The sequence below is a fragment of the Arachis ipaensis genome, chromosome B07, assembly GCF_000816755.2.
Source record: "Arachis ipaensis cultivar K30076 chromosome B07, Araip1.1, whole genome shotgun sequence".
Taxonomy (NCBI): Eukaryota; Viridiplantae; Streptophyta; class Magnoliopsida; order Fabales; family Fabaceae; genus Arachis; species Arachis ipaensis.
This window is the reverse complement of record NC_029791.2, coordinates 118,231,640-118,243,257: the sequence shown is the minus strand read 5'-3', so window position 1 is coordinate 118,243,257 and position 11,618 is coordinate 118,231,640. Positions and strand designations below refer to the sequence as shown.

At 34.4% G+C, this 11,618-nt stretch overlaps 2 protein-coding genes across 2 annotated transcripts in view; both read right to left on the bottom strand.

Moving 5' to 3' along the window:
- On the bottom strand, nucleotides 834-7,298 carry LOC107608371 (nuclear receptor subfamily 4 group A member 3). The gene is made up of 2 exons (XM_016310177.2): nucleotides 6,402-7,298; nucleotides 834-847 (listed from the first exon to the last, which is right to left on the bottom strand). The coding sequence occupies exon 1, from the start codon at nucleotides 6,957-6,959 to the stop codon at nucleotides 6,423-6,425; it is 537 nt and encodes a 178-aa protein (XP_016165663.1). The 5' UTR covers nucleotides 6,960-7,298; the 3' UTR covers nucleotides 834-847; nucleotides 6,402-6,422.
- Nucleotides 7,847-11,618, bottom strand: part of LOC107606030 (replication factor C subunit 2) — a gene marked incomplete in the record, with an annotated part of 8,045 nt that continues 4,273 nt past the window's right edge. The window contains 12 exon segments of the mRNA XM_021106364.1: nucleotides 7,847-8,150; nucleotides 8,307-8,387; nucleotides 8,494-8,619; nucleotides 9,051-9,110; nucleotides 9,912-9,974; nucleotides 10,065-10,185; nucleotides 10,499-10,572; nucleotides 10,684-10,753; nucleotides 10,872-10,994; nucleotides 11,204-11,283; nucleotides 11,400-11,478; nucleotides 11,591-11,604. Coding sequence (XP_020962023.1) covers nucleotides 8,046-8,150; nucleotides 8,307-8,387; nucleotides 8,494-8,619; nucleotides 9,051-9,110; nucleotides 9,912-9,974; nucleotides 10,065-10,185; nucleotides 10,499-10,572; nucleotides 10,684-10,753; nucleotides 10,872-10,994; nucleotides 11,204-11,283; nucleotides 11,400-11,478; nucleotides 11,591-11,604 — 996 coding nt within the window.

Sequence of the window (11,618 nt, the reverse complement as noted above, 5' to 3'; positions counted from 1 at the left end):
CCACTGGGAGTGGGTCTTCGGACCCCTTTCTTTCACACTTCTCTTCTCTTCCATTTCTTCATTATCACTCTTGTAAATATTATGAGTCTCTAATCCACATTTGAAAAATGAGCTCTGTTGCAATTTTAATTGAATTGATGTTTGTTTTCTTCGCTTCTTGATTCTATCTTCATACATAGGAGTGAGTTCCGTTCTTCAAAGATCCAATTGGATCTATTAGAATTCTATGTGAACCTTGACCAAGGAATCATAGCAATTCAGTTTGAACTCTCTCCTCATAAAGAATTTGATCTTGATTTATAGTTGATATTGTGACATGTAATCTCTCTAATATTGGGGTCTTTGAAGTTATGTGTATGAGATGTGAACTGAGGCCAAGGAATCATAGAAATTCAGTTTGAAACTCTCTTCTCACAATGAATTTGATTTTGGTTTGGAGTTGATACGTGATATATAATCTCTCCAAAATTGGGGTCTTATGAGTTGTGTGGCTTTTGATTAGAAATTAAACTTCACCTCTTTTTATGAGCATTGGATCAAGGACTTGGCATGATCATGACTAGAGAAGTGAGTAACCAAGACCTTGGAGGTCAACTACTTATGATTCGCCATAGATCTAAACATTGCATGAACATGAGGAAGAAGAGGTTCATTGATTCAAGAGAGATCAACATCTCCAATTCCTAATGTCTTCTATCTTTAATTTCTAGCACTTTACATTTTCTGCACTTTATATTTCCAGCACTTTACTTTCTTGTACTTTACATTCATATCATTTACTTTCTAGTACTTTATTGCTTTCTTTTAATTTCATGTCATTTACATTTCTTGTTTACTTATCATTCAACTATGATTGTCTAACTAGAATGATCAATTGACAATTGATTGCTTAATCCGTTAATCCTCGTGGGATCAACCTCACTCTTGTGAGTTTTATTTCTTGATACGACCCGGTATACTTGCCGGTAGTTATGCGGAATAATTTTTCCGTATCATAAAGCCTCCAAAGAATGCTAAGTAGCACCCAAAGGAGTTTTTTCCAACTCTTTCAGCAAAGCAGAGCATACCCCTGCTGTCCAAATTCTCCCTCGAATCAAGACCTGGAGATGGTTTTTTATAGAAACATCATCCATGGCAATTAAGCTATGAGGAAGGATGTGTCTCTCACAAAAACTCACCCCATCAAAACCAGTATCATGAATACGATACTTCCAAATTCTGAAGTTTTTCGTTTTTTGGAACTAAGGTCCGAGAAGGGAGTGACATGAGGGGTAACAACAAAGGAGGAGGAGGATGGAATATTGACTTAGATTGAGAAGAATTATCCGAATTTGACTCGGTCGGAGAAGGAGTATCCGACCTCCCCGAATCGTGAAGTTTTAAGGCTCGAGCTCTAGTGTTCCTCTTGGCCTCTTGAACTTTCTAGTAGGTCTTCAAACTAATCTTCATTTTTTCTGCACAAGAACATTGAGAGTTAGAAACAACTCGGAGAAAGAAACAAGTATCTACAAATAATAGCAATAACTACCTAGCTCGGTACGAACATAACTCGACTTTCCAAGAAGAAACTTCTTCGTATCAAGGTTTGGAGTCCATCCCCAAGCCTCTCAGAAGAATTCTACAAATAGTCTCCTCAACATCATCAAAATCTACCAGGTTATACTTAAATACAGGAGTGGACTCTACCTAATATAGTTGGAAGCGAGGTTCATTACTTTCATTAAGGAAAAATGGATGGTGACACTCAACAGCCCAAACCTTAAAAAAGAAGTTTTTAAAATCAGGGAATCACTCATCGAAAATAGAGAATACTTTCTGACCTTATATAGCTTGGAAAGAAACCCATTGTTGTTTATTGGTGGAACTGAAAGGTCTTGTGAGCTGAAATAAGAAGAAAAAGATCTTCAAAGAGATCGAAAAATCAAGCTCACGACTCACGAGCTGGTAGATTTTCATAAAACCCCAGGAATTTGGGTGAAGTTGGGTGGGAGCCACTTTACTGAAAGACAAGACATCGATTTCAAAATCAGAAAACGAAAAAACCACCCCAAGTAGGGTAAAAAGGTAGTCATACATGAAGAGAAAGTGGGGTTCCGATGTGGTAACTCGGTTAAAACATACTCGGTCTTTCGGGTTAGGGGCTACTATTTCATACTTCTCCTCGTCATCCTTAAAGATACAAATCCTATGGTGTCTATGAAATTCATCTACAAACACATTATCTACTACAGAAACTGTAGAAAGGACCGAAATATCTATCCATTTCGACAACTCCTTGGGAACCTTGGACTATATTCTCGAGACAATTGAACAAGACATATAAAAGAGATATACCTACATTATAAAACAAAAATCATCACTACAAGTCGAAAACTCATGACTATAATTCGGAAACAAGTAGAAGGCCTTTTTTCAGACAAAAATCAACAACAAACATAGAAGGGGCATTCCCGGGAAAAGAAGAGTGACATTGTTTCTAAAAGCCAAACAATTTCATTTAGGGGTATCACAACACACAAAAGAGACAACAATAGTATCATAGCAGTGCAATAAACTAAAAAAATGCAAAAGAACCAATTTCTATGAAAATGTGAATGCCAAAAAGCTATGGAAATAGCATGTCCAAACACGAAAATAGCAAAATCCACAAACAAGATTTCACATTTATGCAAGATTTTTTAGTTTCTAATCTAAAACTATATGCAAGAAGCAGTATACAAGGTAAATAGCTAACCTTTTTTCAAAGAAAGCAAGAAAAGATAAAATACAGCAAAGCAACAGACGATTCCCTTCAAAAGTAAACACTCGTTCTTCAAAAGAGGAATGAAACTTCAATGTAAGAAGAGAAGATGAAAAGCTTGAGAGAAAAAAGAAGTGAGTAACTCTCAGAAGAAGAGGAAACGAAAAAGAAGAATGAGAAAGAGAGAAAGGTATTTATAAGAATCAAGGGGCAAAAATGTAAAACTCTCTCCCTCATTTAAAGACGTACACCGTTACCAATGTAACCACACCCAACGTGTCAAAATTGAAAGCCAACCGACGCAACGGTTGACTTTTCAAAATCACATATGGTTTTTTACTCAAAAACGGAGACCTAAAAAAATCCAACGTGATAATCCTACTTACCAACACTTATCCGATTTCTCACATGCTTGAGTACGACCTGAATAAAATATCAGACTCAAGCAAGGACACTGTTCATACCCTGACCCAAAATTTAAGTCAGGCTCAAAGTAGAAAAAGCCTAGAAGGCAATTATCGAGTAGCCGACCTCCTAAGAGGTCGAATAGAACGCTACCAAGTGATAACTCCCTCCTAAAAGAGTTAAAACTAACCCCTACTATCTCTCACTTACTTCTAGAAGAGAGACCTCAATAACCCCTGAATAAAGGGGACAGTTATCTACCAATAATGGTGGAACTATTCCAACGGTAGTTTTTGGTTCATCACCTATAAATACACTGACACTCCTCATGTATACTTAAGATCCAATCTAATATAAACCTGCTGGAATCCTTGCTAACTTAAATATCAGAGTGTCTTGCAGGTACCACCCCCACCTCCTCATGAGAAACTCGGACGGCGGCACCTCGGCGCAAGACAAGTCGAGCGTAGACTCACTCGAAGTCTGGACCTCACGTCCAGTCCCAAATACAACCCAATTTCAGATAATCTTCAAAATACATACCAAATTTTTAAAAAAAAAATTATATTGTCACTATTGTCTAATAAAAATAAACATTAAAAATTTGTTATTTATTTTAAAATTTAAAAAACTAAAATATGTAATATTAAAAAGCTCAAAATTAATTTAAATAATTACTCATAAATAAATAAACACAAACGCACACCATAGAGAATAAAATAAATGTATTACTCAATTTTTGATATTCATATATAAAAAGTCATTCAGGTAAATATTTATGTGTAATTGTCTTTATACAAAATTGATAATTGAAAGTTATTAAATAATAATTTAATCAAATATATTAAATTATCTAATAATTTTCAACTAATAATTTTACATAAAAATAACTCCATGTCAATTTTTACGGATTATTTAATTTGTATAACACACTAACTAATTCGTCACGTACAGTAATAAGTACGTATTCTGTTTTGAGAGTCACTTTCATGAGCAAAATAAAACACAAATCGATTCTGATCAAAGATCCCATTCCCAACTGCAATGTCATTTAAATTTTGTCAGTTCGATTTATAAATCCATCCATTTGTCACATATACGAAAGCAAAGTAGCAAATAATGACACTAAGAATATGATAATAATGCATGATCAGGTTGGTTGAATGTTCCCATGTCTTTGGCGATAAGTTTAATTAATGTTTATTTATTTCATATTAAATCAGGCTTATATCATATGTATATATATGGTAACGGCCTGCAAAATGCATGTTTTTGGATTTGGAATGACTGCTACGTTACAACTGTGTGGAGGTGCCATATTCTTAATTAAATCTCAAGCATTTTGCAGGGGGTAATGCATTATTTTATATAGTAATAATCATAATTTTATGTATTGAATATGGATATATTTTACATGATGTTTAATGGTTGACTATAACATTTCTGATCTACTACTAGTGTGTGATATCCACGGTTGTTGCAGCAAAGAAGTTGTACGACATTTACATTTTTTTTTCTTTCTCATCAGTTTAATTTCTCTATGTTTCAATTTGTTTTGAATTTAATTTTTTGTTTCTATATATTCTGTCTATACTTTTTATTTTTTATTTTTCTACTAGATGCTCAAGAGGTCAACGATCAAAAAGTCAGTTTGTTTCTTTCTTTCTATATTTTGAGTTAGTTTTGATGTGATTCCATAGTTATTAAATTACCTTCTTTTTTTTTTTACTTGAATCCGAAAGTTTTGAGATTCCATTGATAACTAAACTCATAGATGTGAAACCCACATTAGTTCGTTAATGTGGGTAGTTAGAAGCCACTTATTTAAATCTATTCAAACTTTTACAAAATTATTATTCTATTTTAAGTAAGGAGATAGAATGCAGATCATCTATGGCAAAGTTTGGTATTTATACTACTTTTAATCCCACCAATTAAGACACAACACATACATTTAGTAATTGTTTTCATTTAATTTTAATCTTAAATTTTCATCATCATCATCTTGAGCGTGACCACACCAATCCTTTCACAGCCTTAGCTTTGCCGACAACTCCTCACATACATACAAAAAGATGAGGCTCATTCCAAATTTATTTGGAGATTAAGATTACTAAAAAGTATTAAAATAGTTGACACATTTCATGTTTTAACTAAATAGACGGAAAGGAAAATATGAATTGTGATACATGATTGAGAATATTTATATTTTTGATAATTTTTCTCTTTTTGTTATTATCTCAACGTAAAATTAGTGAAGATGGCAAATTCTTTAATGATATAATTAAAAGAAAGTATAAGAAAATATTGGTGATGGTAAATAATGTGAATAATAAATTTAAAAAGAATGTAAATTAAAAATTAATTTTTTAATTAATTATTTAATTTTAAATTATTAACAATTAAACACATTTACACTACATACGATTATTTCCAATTTTACCATAATCTCTCAATATCCAATCCACACCTAAAACTTGCAGTTGGTGCCGGAGATAGCCATTCCAACGCATCATAATGCCGCCACTCTCCTAACACTGTTCAGATGCAGTCGAAATACCGCTGTCCGTGTACACCGCCGCAGCCTCACCCCATCGCTGTCCCCCACAGTCTGTCGCAGCAGCCGTGAATAAAAAGAAATGGTTAAAAATTAAAAAATAAAAATTAGAATTTTTGGTGGGATAAAATAATTGAGAGTAGAATATTTTTTTATTTTGTTGGACTTAATTTGTAATCTATTATTCACGTTGTTCATAATTTTTATTGTCTATCTAATTGAACTAATATATCTTAAAAATAAATTAAATACGACATATATTTATATATAAATACAAATCTTTTGTGTTTTCGTAATATTTTTACAAAATGATATAAGCTTATCATCAAAAGAGACATTTTTTCAATAATAAAATGGGATAATCAGAGCAACACTACAAATATTACAAACTAAAAGGCCTCAAATAATCTATTACTAAAAGAAGAGCTATTTATCACTTATCTATAGTACTTTGAAAAAGATATACTCAATACTCGTACAAGGAAAGGCAAGAAAACTCTCCATCAAGTTACTATTTTTTTCCTATATCCAATATTACTGCTTAAGGAAAAAGGAATATTCAACTATTTATATTATACATTTATACTTAAAAATTGACATATCCTTTTCCTTTTCACTTTTTTTTTAATATGCTTTTCTTTTTTTTTTTTAGTCATGATTATGCTTTTAATCTTAAAAACCTCCCCCAAGATGTTGGACTCAAAAAAGGCCAAATCATTCTCAGAAAAGCCCAAACCCGGCCCATTCAGCATCGCCAACGAGTCGGGGCGAAGATGCAACCGAAGACGACGACGTCGAAACCCGAAACGGCGATAACGACTTTCTCGACGATAACGACCACCGCGAAAGCGTCTCGAGCTCCGAAACACTTTGAGATTCCTTATCGGGTTTCGCAAACCGTTTCGAACCCGCCTTCTTGCTCGACAATCTCCTTAGCAATGGCGAGAAGAAGCAACCAGCCGACACGGTTTCCGGTCGGGTAATAAGCGGCCGGTCGAACCTCCACCGGTCGGACCGTACTCTCGGACTCGACCGAAAGGATCTGGTCCGCGGCTCAGCCAGGGAAAATGGATATAACCCTGCCGGAGGTGGCCTGAGCTTTGGCGATGGTGGTTCCGGCGACTGAACCTGTGGTTCTTGGTGGTCGTGGTGGTTATGGTAGTTATGATGGTTGTGGTGTACTGGTACACCAGGTTTTATCTCCCACTTGAATGGAACTGCACCTGGCTTTCTAAATGAACCATCTTCCACACCCATTCTATTCTAGAGAGTAAAAGAAACTTAGGATTTGTTTTTGTTTATGTGAGTGAGGTGCATATTTATATGGTGGACAACTAAGTTACAAGTGAGGGGCACGAGTGTGATTACTGTGTTTGTGCGAGATTGAAGGCATGGATTAGTGTGGGACTTGTTGCGGGTCCATTTTGATTTTGAGTTTGTTGACTTCCTTATGTTAACAAGGCAGCTATGTTAGAACATTACCATGTGAGTAAGCTTTTATGTTCTTAGACTTTTTGCTACACGTTGTAAAGGTTCTCATGGTCATGGACGTGGGTTCTTATCATGATTTCAAATGTATGGAAAAATGACGTTTCCTACTTTAAAGGACGTAATTTTCTCCAAGTTTTAGTTATTGTTTTTGTCTCTTATAAGCTAATTAAAGAGTTCATAACTCAATAGTCACTACAAAATTTGAAGGTTTAATTCAAGGTTATATGATTTCCGTCTTAGCAGCCTTAAAGGGTGGTATAGTTCATTGTACTAATTTGCATGGGACACGATTCAAATTGGTCAACAAGAATAGACATTAAGTGGTATTAATGAAAAAGTTGGACCACGTTTAATCATTTACTGCAATAGTACAATGGGTCGTTAAGCTAAGCTAACAGTTGCAGGCGCTATTAATGTTTGAAAGTGGGGAGAACAGGAATAAATAGCAGCATCACAATTCACAATTACCTTCATTGCTGGTTATGAGCACTAGAGCAGGCTACTAATAATATTGCCATGCAATAATCTTAGGCGTGCCCACTAATACTATGTTGAGTCCGTTCAATTGATTAGAATTTAAAAGTGTCCTAGACTTGTAGTACACTTATTCATTTCTTTTCCTATTATGCTAGTTGTTTAATAAACCATTTGTATGATTTAAGATACTGCATTGCAATCATTAATTTCACCAGCTGTAGCCTTAATTTTGTACATAAGGGATATCATATAATAAATGTTAGGAATGAATGATTCAAAACAAGTAAAAAACCGGAGTCCAAATCTTAGTTTAGTTTCATAATATAGATCCTCTAATTGACCCCTTCTAGATTTAACCAGCTATCTATCATATATCTAACTCCCATAAGCAAATCCTTCCGGCATGTTACAAAAAGCTTGCATTGTAGTGCTGACTGTGTCAAGAAGCTGCAAGTATTCATCAGCACCATCAACCAGACACTGCAATTCCACGAGCAACTAGTGAGGAATCGTAAGCATCACACAATAACAATGATGCATTTGAGTAAAATTTTGAAGTTCTTACAAAGGTAACAGAAAATATTATGTGGTATTAGTGTATAATTTCTGAAAGCAAAAGGTCATTTTGTAAGTAACCTTATCTGCTTCTCCCAGCTTCTTGGCGATTCTTGCTTTCTGTTCATCTGATATGTCATCTTCAAGAATGGCCTCAAATAACTGAAAGAATCAAATTGATTCGTCAAGTTAGGATTTACTGGAATAGTTAACAGTAAGTAGAGTTATTGACAAAAGAGTTGTCAAAATAAACTGGCAGAAACAAGACCTGAGTTAGTATCTGAGAGGCTGGATATCCCTCTGCAATGAAATTGTTTACTTCCTTGTTGGCTGAATCAAAATTTCCACTTTTGCATGCTTTCAGAATTGCCTCCACTACCTCTGCTGGAACAACCTGATAGATTGGGATTTTAGAAATAACACAAACATCATGTTGAAATTTGAAAATTAGTTACTCCTGTAGAATAGTAAACACAACAAAATATATATACAGGAAGGCACTTCAAGCAATAGACGTAGATAACCGATGTTTCACAAAATGGCATGAATTGCAATTTCAGAGATGTTTGATATCAATATCAAGTCATAATCCTATTCATTTTATCCATGCTATAAAAAGAGCAAGGAAATCATTTGCTAAAAGGATCAAATCCCTTGCCCTTCGGCAAATAATTATGTCAATATTAAATATCAAGGTGCATGATCAAGCTTTCCATACACTATACGAAATAATACATGTAGACAACTTCAATTTAATATCTATATTTTCTTTGTATACAGAGACAGAACAAGCCAAATGAAATTAGGGCCTCTGCCACAACATACCCCAGATACTGAAATCAGGTCCTCTGAAGAAATGGAAGATCCAAATAATCGAGCCGCTGACTGCAAAATTAATAATAGGTTATTTGAGAAATAGATGCTATTTACTCAATCATGGTCATTAATGTTTCAGAGATTGATCATCACAAGAAAGCAGGAAAAAGAATGTAAAACCTTAGAACAAAGAACACATTTACTTTCAAGACAGCCTTGATTTGAGAAACAAATTATCATAGCAATATTTCTGTACAGCTACATTGCATAAGAGAATTGCATTTTATTCAACAAATTTGTTGAAGCAGGGGGAAGAAAAAAGTGAAAGAGAAACCTACAAGGAACCAATTGGAGACTCCTTTGAAAATTAGTGTTCAACAGATGAATATGGCCGCAAAGAAATGATCATAAAACTCTCCTCTATTATCAGCCTGGTACTTTCAGTCTTGTGGACTCTCATTATATCTTTCCACTAAATCCTCTTATTGAGGATTATAAGTTATTATTATATAAAAACAAACATACCCATAATTAAAATGGTCTTTCATTGTAATTTACCAAAAATAATAATCTTATTTAATAATAGCTATCTATTAAATTCATGAATAATTTGATGGTTACAAGTCCGTTGGTAGTGTCAAGATTGAACCATAACCAATTAAGATATAAAGATGTATACATACACAACTAATTCTGAGAAACTGGTTCTATTAAACAAATAACAAATAAAAATTAGAATAAAAACAAACATTATGGAAAACAATTAAAATAAGTGAAATATGTTTTAATTGATTGAAGAAAATAGGAAAAGAAAAACTTACATGAATAAAGAGTAAGCACAAGCTATAATAATAGGGGAACATCTCTCACCTGCAAGTATGTGATAGCCCGACGAAGATCTCCTTGAGAGATAGAACTCAGGGTTGAAAGAGCCTATAGAAGCAAATGCACATAAAGTACTTCAATAAATTTCAACATAAACTCTATGAAATATATCACAATGAGACTACTTAGGTTCCCCACCTTAGCATCAAGATTGAGTCCTTCTTCATTGCAAATGTACAGTATTCGGTTGCTCATGATCTCTTCTGACAATGGCTTGAACCTGAATTTTGCACACCTTGAAGCCAGTGGTTCTATGATCCTACAAAAAATTTACAGTTTTTTATTATACACAATCAATGGGTCACGCATTCTAGATCAAGACACACAAATTACAAAGAACAAATATCTTAGTTTTTATGAAAGATACATTATCTAAATGGTGCATACCAACAAGAAAAAAGATCCTTGTATCATTTGAATGAAATGGGGAAAAAAGTTGATTTAAACAATAGCAGTTATGTTAAATTATATATTAATCATGGCCACATTAAGTCTCCTTGGTTCCTTGATGATGTTACATATAAAAAACCAACAAGATTAATCAGAAAATGGTAACATGGAAGATAATATACCTGCTGATGTAGTTGCATATGAAAAAGAACCGAGTAACTTTAGAGTAAGTTTCCATCGTTCGTCTCAGGGCATTCTGTGCAGCAAATTATAGGTGATGTGAAAAGTGAAACCAGTAACCACAGACACTTATGTGACAATTAAAGTTAGAAAATAAAAAAATAAAAATGTAAATATGCAAACATGCCTGAGCATCTTCAGTCATTGAATCTGCCTCATCCAAGACAATAATCTTATATGGTGGACAAGGATAACCACTGAAATATCGAAACACCAAGGAACAGTGAGGAAGGCATACACACCAAACCGACAAAATTTACCATTGTAAGAACAAGACAGCCTCAAATCTAAAAAACAAAATCAGGTCTAGCATACCCCTTGTGCTGAATAGTACCAACTGCGACGGCTGCAAAATCCTTTATCTTGGTGCGAACAACATTAATCCCACGGTCATCACTTGCATTGAGCTCCAGCACCCTAGACTTGTAAAGCTCAGGCCTGTGGAAAACAAGCATTACATTACACAACATAGTTGTCACTTGTCACACATTAAAGATACTACCTTTAAACATACCAATTCACAGAACAAACAAGACCGAAATATTTTCAACAATAAAAGTTCCCTCTTCACAGAACATAAAACCCTAAGCAACAAAACAGCAAGTACGAATAAGAAGAGCTGGAATTAGAGTGAGATAAGGGCATACCCGAAAAGCTGGTGAGCTATTGCAAGAGCAGTGGTTGTTTTTCCGGTGCCGGGGGGTCCATAGAAGAGCATGTGGGGGCACTGCAATGCAAAAATGAAAAAAAAAAAAATAATCATAACCAATAAATGGAATTACCAATGGTTTGAATACGTAGAAAAAAATGGACAAATAAAAAGAAGAGGAAGAAAAGGATTACGCTTCCAGTTTCGAGAGTGTTGGTGAGGACACGAACAACTTCTTCTTGGTGAGCTACGTCTTTCACTTGTTTTGGTCGGCTGATACAAAACAAATTGTGAGTTAAAACAGATCAAAGTCCAGTTTTTCTTTTTCTCCCACAAATTGTGAAGAAGAAGAAGAAGAAGAAGAAGAAGAGTGAGAAATTGGTACTATTTTTCGACCCATGGCTGAGTGGATT